This window comes from Echinops telfairi, unplaced genomic scaffold, assembly GCF_000313985.2.
Source record: "Echinops telfairi isolate 266 unplaced genomic scaffold, ASM31398v2 ScPeMD7_7420;HRSCAF=8458, whole genome shotgun sequence".
NCBI classification, from domain to species: Eukaryota; Metazoa; Chordata; class Mammalia; order Afrosoricida; family Tenrecidae; genus Echinops; species Echinops telfairi.
In genome coordinates, this window is record NW_022111320.1 from 37,814,564 (window position 1) to 37,821,273 (window position 6,710).

General features: G+C 42.3%; 1 protein-coding gene across 5 annotated transcripts in view; it reads left to right on the forward strand.

Annotated features, from left to right (window-relative positions):
• Window positions 1-6,710, forward strand: part of ZNF385D (zinc finger protein 385D) — an 849,687-nt gene that overhangs the window by 563,104 nt on the left and 279,873 nt on the right. For all 5 annotated transcript variants that reach the window (XM_045297460.1, XM_045297459.1, XM_045297461.1 and 2 more), the window contains exon 2: window positions 3,905-4,047. In XM_045297460.1, coding sequence (XP_045153395.1) covers window positions 3,905-4,047 — 143 coding nt within the window. The remainder of the gene's footprint in view (window positions 1-3,904; window positions 4,048-6,710) is intronic.

Below are 6,710 nucleotides of genomic sequence, written 5' to 3' on the forward strand. Positions count from 1 at the left end.
CTGCATCTGTTGTTTGTTTGTTTTACTAGCAGTGGCCAAAGAATACACAATTCCTCTGAATTTCACTGACTTTTTAAATGCTTTCTGTAAGAATGGAAGAAACAGATGTAAGTCCAAGTATTTTACCATAACTACAAAAGTTTAACAATTCTCTATTTTCCCCCCTCTCTGATGGAAACTTGGTGGAGAAAGGGTTTGAACTATCTGTATACATGTAAATGCAATGTTTATTCTGTAAGAAAAGGGGGTATAAGTTTGTGGTGAACTTTACCTAACATGTAAATCAACCTCTACTTATACCTTATGCCTCTCAGTATGCTAGAAGATAAATGGCTTAGGTCTCTTGATTTAGAAATAATAGTGGAATGCTTTCCTGTAAAATTACAGTCCTAAGACTATCGGTATTGAAGGTCCTGTGGAAGTAATGTAGAAAGCCGATAAAGCATGTATCAACTTATCTATTCACTCCATGAACTTATGCTTGTCCTTACTTAATCCCTGCAATGTGAGGGCTACATGAGGAAGTCCTTGTGTGAGTTCATCACAACCCTTGGAAAATATGATTTGAGTCATAGATGACAATAATTTTAGACTATTTATTGCAATTTTCTATTATTTGTGGACATGTTAAACCTCACCATGGACGTCAACTGTAACTTATTTTACTTCTGTATTTTCCAGAAAAGGTCCAAAAATATTCCATTTGGTACCTTAATTTTTCATCCAGAGAGAAACCTTTAGCAATACTAAAATGCTAACAGGTCTATCACTACTAAAGCCTTATCGATGCCCTCACCCGGGAAGCTTGCCGACTGGTAGTCAGTCCGCTACAAAGTAGTCAAAAAGAAAAACAAAACTGACTAGTGTATTGTAGTGAATGCAGATTTGTTATGTGTTTCTTTTATCTGTACTTTTAAAATAGACTTTCTCCCGTATGCTATTATTGTTGTTGTTGTTTGGGAGACTCAAATGTCAATTGACCTTCTTTTTGCTGAAGGATATTTCTCAATGAAAATGAAACAATGGGAAAAGATACTGCTTTAGCTAATTTGGCTCTAGCTGATTTCATAGCTGGAAGCAGGAGAGTTGATGGCACTTGCTTTGGTTAATTAAGCTCAGCTCTGATGACTTGTGTTACAGGTCTTCAGTCACCCACCTTGTTAGCAGATCTTCTGTTCTAATGGTATTGGATTGGCCTTTGGGAACCGGGTTCAGAATGTCTCTCTTGCGCTTGGGTACCTATTTGAAGGCAGAATGATGGTTGAACATTTGCATTTGGACAGAGATTTAGTTGTGGCATGCCAGGATAAGTCCAAAAGTATTGTTTCTGGAGTCCCCATCTGTAGGCATGAGTGCGTTCCAACAACAAGAGCAGCAGACAAGTTCTCTTGGTAATACAACTTCACAGGAAAATAGAAAGAAAACCATATAAGGCTATTCCATGTATGTTTTTCAAGCTTTCACACACACTTGTCTGACTCTCATTAGGGCCCCTTTAAAATAAAGGGTATGCATTATAATGTGCAAAATGATGAAAAATAACCACCATCTTTGAGGTCAGGGCTAATGTAAATTTTTAATAAAACTGAAGTGGATAGCTTTCCAAATAATGAATTTTGCCACAAGTGTACAGAAATGCCACACCACATAAAGCAAGAGTCTGTCGGTGGTTAAAACATTTTAAGGAAGCTCAGGAAGATGTCAAAGGTGAGCAAAGCGAAGGAAAACTATCAACTTTACCTAATCAAGAAACTGTGCCCAGTCTAGTAAGTAGTGGGAGAAGATCCAGGAATTCTGACTGATTGTGACGGACATGAGGATCTCCGTAGGTCCATTATTTTCAATTCTAAGTGACCATCTTGCCATCAGCTAGCTTTCAGCTCTATAGATAGAGGAAGAGTCATGAGACAATCAGCTAGTTCAAAGAGGTGATCTGCCCATCGCTTGTTTCAGCAAAATTGAATGAAATGAAGTTAATGTACAGAAATACATTGTAACTAGGAGGGAAGTTTTGAGTTTATCAATGTGATCCAGAGAGCAAGATCCAGTCAAGACAGTGGTTTCCAGGGGAACCTGCTGGGTCCGTGTAAGGCAGAGAGGTCAGCTCCTTGGGTAATGGGCACTGCTTCAGATGATTCCAAATGAGTGATCTGGATAGGTTTTCTCAAAGGATGCAGGATGATCATGGGGCCTTATTGGGAAGAAGTTTCAAGAAAAGAGATTTGGTGAGAAAAGGCAAGAAAATTTATGCTGAGGAATTTTTTTTAATTCCTTCATGACAATATATCTATTTTTTCTTCAAGGGGGGTGAAGTCGACGCTATTAAAACTTCTTTGGGAAGCCTTACTCTAGCCAACGTCCAGCCCTCTTCTTGTTTCTTCAGACTTTTTGAGGTTGTTCCGCATCAAAGAACAATAAACATGTTTGAGCCCTGGAGGATGAGGCCCAAACTGTCATTTTGATGTGCCGTCCATCAAAGCGTGCAGAATCCTTCCATTAAGGGTGAGAATAGCGGTTCTCAACCTCCCTAATGCTGACACCCTTTCATACAGTTCCTCATGTTGTACTGACCCCCCAGCCATAACATTATTTTCGTTGCTACTTCATCACTGCCATTTTGCTACTGCTATGAACCAGGTGGCCCCTGTGAAAGGGACATTCAAGCCGCAGGGGGGTCGCGACCCACAGGTTGAGAATCGCTGGGTTAGAGAAAGCAGCATCGCCTTCCAAAGAGTGACATCGCCTTCCAACCGGTAGATCTAGGTGGAGGATAAGTTGAGAAATAATAGCTTTACCTGTTGATCTTTTCATTTCCATAGAGGCTTCTGCGATTTTTCGCTGTGCTCAAGTATATTGACCCTGTGTATGGAGCTTCCCTGTATTTTCCTTTAAAAATGAGATGGCATCCATCAAGTGCCACAGACAGGAACCTCTTTCCTTCTCTTCTGTAAGGAAAATAAAAACTTCAGTGGGTCTTCTTTTCCTAAGGCTTCTTGAATTCTCACGAGCAGGTTTTTACAATCTGCTGCCTGCTCCTCGGCTTAGAAGAATGCCGGCCGATTTGAACAGTTCCTAGGATTCAAACGGCCTTCAATTAACAACAAATTGATGCTTTGGAGTGTTTCCCAGTGATGGGGAGGAACTCAACACCGGGCAAGGCTGGCATCCTTCCCACATCTGTGTGCGGTGGGCGAAGGTGGGTGCTCCTGAACAGAACAGCTGGCTGTGTACGAGGGTGCAAAGTGGGTGTCTGGTGGTATCCTGGTGGCCTTGGAAGCATGCTTACTCATGCCTGCCAAGCCAGGGGATGGTTTCTGAGGACACAAAGTGATAGAGGTGCTGAAGAGCGCAGGAAGCACTCAATCTGTTGCACTGGGTTTTCTGGGGTCCAGTCTTCCAGTTGCCAGGGGCAGGAAGGGACAGCTGCCTGTGACTGTGGTTCCGTGTCTGCTCTCTGCCAGCTTCATGCCATCGTGCGGCTGGAGTTCTGGCTGTGCTAGCAGGGTGCGGTTGTGTTAAATTGTCTCGGACTAGGTGCATTTTCGGAGCAGAAGTTGGTTTTCCAAGAGATAGGGATGCGAGTGGAAGAGTTTCCTTCTGCATACAGGGATCTTGAGTTGTAGCAAATTTACTACTGACCCCACCCCGAGGGATTCGGGAAAGGACAGATTGGGAAGTAATTATTTGAAATCAAGTGTAATTTCCATAACCAGAGAATTATACTTTTTTTTAAAAAAAAAAGTGGCTCGCTCCAACTCATAGTGAATCAGCTCATTTGTCCAGTTGCCAGTTTAGATCAATACACGTCAAGTCTTATTGTGCCTGCGACCCACAAAGCCGGGCTCTCCTACTCTGTACTCCGGAGTGTGCTGTCCCTGACTGCTCTCCGCTCTCTTCTCCACAGGTGGTACATGCCAGAGCCCTGCTCTCCCAGCCTTGGTGCGGCCACCAGCCCCTCCTTTGCAGCCATCGCTGGATATTAAACCATTTCTTCCTTTTCCTCTCGACACTGCGGCTGCTGTCAACCTTTTCCCCAATTTCAATGCGGTAAGTATCACAGCTAAATGTGCACTGCCTTCCATTTCACTCTAGCATGGATCCCATAACTTGTGGGGCAGCTATGCTGAACTCAGTTGTCAGGGCGCGTAGGGTCCCCAGAGCCAAAATTGTTCTCAGGAAAAGGAAAGCTGATCTGATTGATTGGGTTGTTGTTTGTGATTTGATCTCTCCCCTTTAGTTTCTTCTGGGTAAACCCTATAATTCTATTATCTTGTTGGAATATATCCAAATTGAAATTACATGAATTTGTTGGGGAGAACATTGGGATTCAAGTAGCTATCTAAAATCGTAAATGTATGTTTGTTCTACCCTGACTATGCAAATACTTTAATTTTCAGATGCATTACTTCTTTTCTGATTTAATAAAGAGAATCCTGATTCATTCTAACAGTTATAAATTTCATGAATAGATTATTTTCGTACTCTGTAAGAAAAAATGCATAAGGTCTCTGGTTATGAGAGTGTTCCTTGATTTAATTAGTGTCTTCCTGCTCAGCCACAATTGCTTAAGCTTTTCTTAAGTTATTTCTTTCAGTGTTTTGTTTGTTTGAAATGGAGGGGCTTCTGTGGATAAACATCACCAATAGTCTTATCAACACCAATTCCATTACTTTCCTCCGGTTCTCTTAAACACAGCTGTATGAGTTGGAAGATTTATCATGTTCATCATAGTCATCCAGTGATACTCTCACAGAAATACCACAGATAGATGGCTTTAATGACCGATTAATTTTGTCACAGTTTAGAAGACAAGAAATATGAATTTGAGGTACTGGATCTAGAGGGAAGCTTTCTCTGTGTGTCAGTTCTGGAGAAAGTCCCTTGCTTTTTTTATCTTTATGTGGCTGGCATCTCTCTTTCCCCATACCTCCTGGTTGTTTAATCTCCTTTCTGTCTCAAAAAAAGTAGAGTCACTCAAAATATAACCTGCACTAATCCTGCTTCATTCACATAACAAAGACACTCCATTCCCAAATGAAATTATAGCTACAAGCATAGATGCTAGTATTTAGAACACATATCCATCCCAAAACATTCCACTTTGGGTCTGAAAAATTCATGCCCTTGCGACATTCAAAGCGCATTTACTCCATCGCATCATCCAAAATCTGTGTCAAATCAACTCCGCATTCCAAATCGCATTTTCTGAATCATCTAAGGATGGATAATACTTTAGGATGACTATATCCAGAGGCAAAATTCTTATTCATCTGTGAACCTAGGAGATCGAGACCACATGTTCTCTTTTGCTAACAGAACATGGGAGAACGGAAACTAAGTCTATATCCCCATTACAAATAGAAGAATCTGGAAGGAATGTAAGGATAACACACCCCCAGCAAGTCTCATACCACACAGGGCAATTCACATGAACTCCCTGGACTCGGAAACACTCCTCTGTTCTTTGGACCATCTAGGCAAAACCCTTACTTACCTGACTCTGGATATTGGCCCTGCCCTTGGGACTTTCAGTCGAGGTTCTTCAACTGTGTTTCAGCTCTCCCTCCAGACCCATTGTAATGGCCCTTGGCATTGGGCTCCCCCATTCTCCTGGTTCATCTGAATATAAACTCATTACCTCAGCCCCCATTCGTCCGCTTCCTTAGTATTGAAGCCCACGCAGCTGTGGATTGTGTTGGGTAGTATTCTTTATCCCTGGCCCCAAAATCCAGAACTGAGTGGGCAAAGATCTGACTCTTTGAGACCTCGAGCCTATGGTGCCAGTCTCTGAAACCAAAATGACCCTGCTGATCTCTGAGGTGCACCCTTGGATGGTCCTTTGCTTTTCTGAGAGGGCAACAGATGTACCTCATGAGGCCTATGTACAGCTGGTAGGAGTCTGAGACAGTGTTCTTTCTTCTTGTTCTTTGTCCTCTTCAGTCTAAATTGTTCTCTGTGGCGCTCGTTGGCTAGCTACATCTATCACAGGCTTTCTCCCTCTCTCTCTCTGCTCTTTGGTGTGTGGTTTTTGTGGGTTTTGTTTTTTTTTTGCATAATGACTAAATGATTTCATGAGTTAATTCATATTAAGAAGGGCCACATCTTAGAACTATTTTATTGTTATTCATTTATTGGGGGCTCTTATAGCTCTTACCAAACCATACATCAGTTGTAGCAAGCACATTTGTACATGCGTTGCCATCAATATTTTCTTCCTACTTGAGCCCTTGGTATTAGCTCCTCTTTTTTCCTGCCTTCCTCCACCCTCCCACGTTCACGACCCCTTGATAAATTATAAATTTTTATTATTTTCATATCGTATACTGTATGCAGTTTCCCTTCACCCTTGTTTTTGTTGCTCGTCCCCCTCAGGGTGGTGGTGAGGGGGTGTTGTGCATTGATGATTGCTATCTGTTCCCCCTTTCTTCTTTTTATCCCCCAACCTTTCCCTACCCTCATGGTATCACTACTGCTGTTATTGTGGTTGAGAGGTTCGTGTGTCCTGGATTCTGTGTGTCAAGAGATCTTATCTGTAGCAGTGTACATGCTCTGGCCTAGCTGGATCTGTAAGGCAGAACTGGGGTCATGATAGTGGAGGGGAGGAAGCATTATAGAACGAGAGCAATGTTGTGTGTTTTGTCAGTGCTAGACTGCACCCTGGCTGACTCATCCCTTCCTTGTAACCCTTCTGTGAGGGGATGTCCAATCGT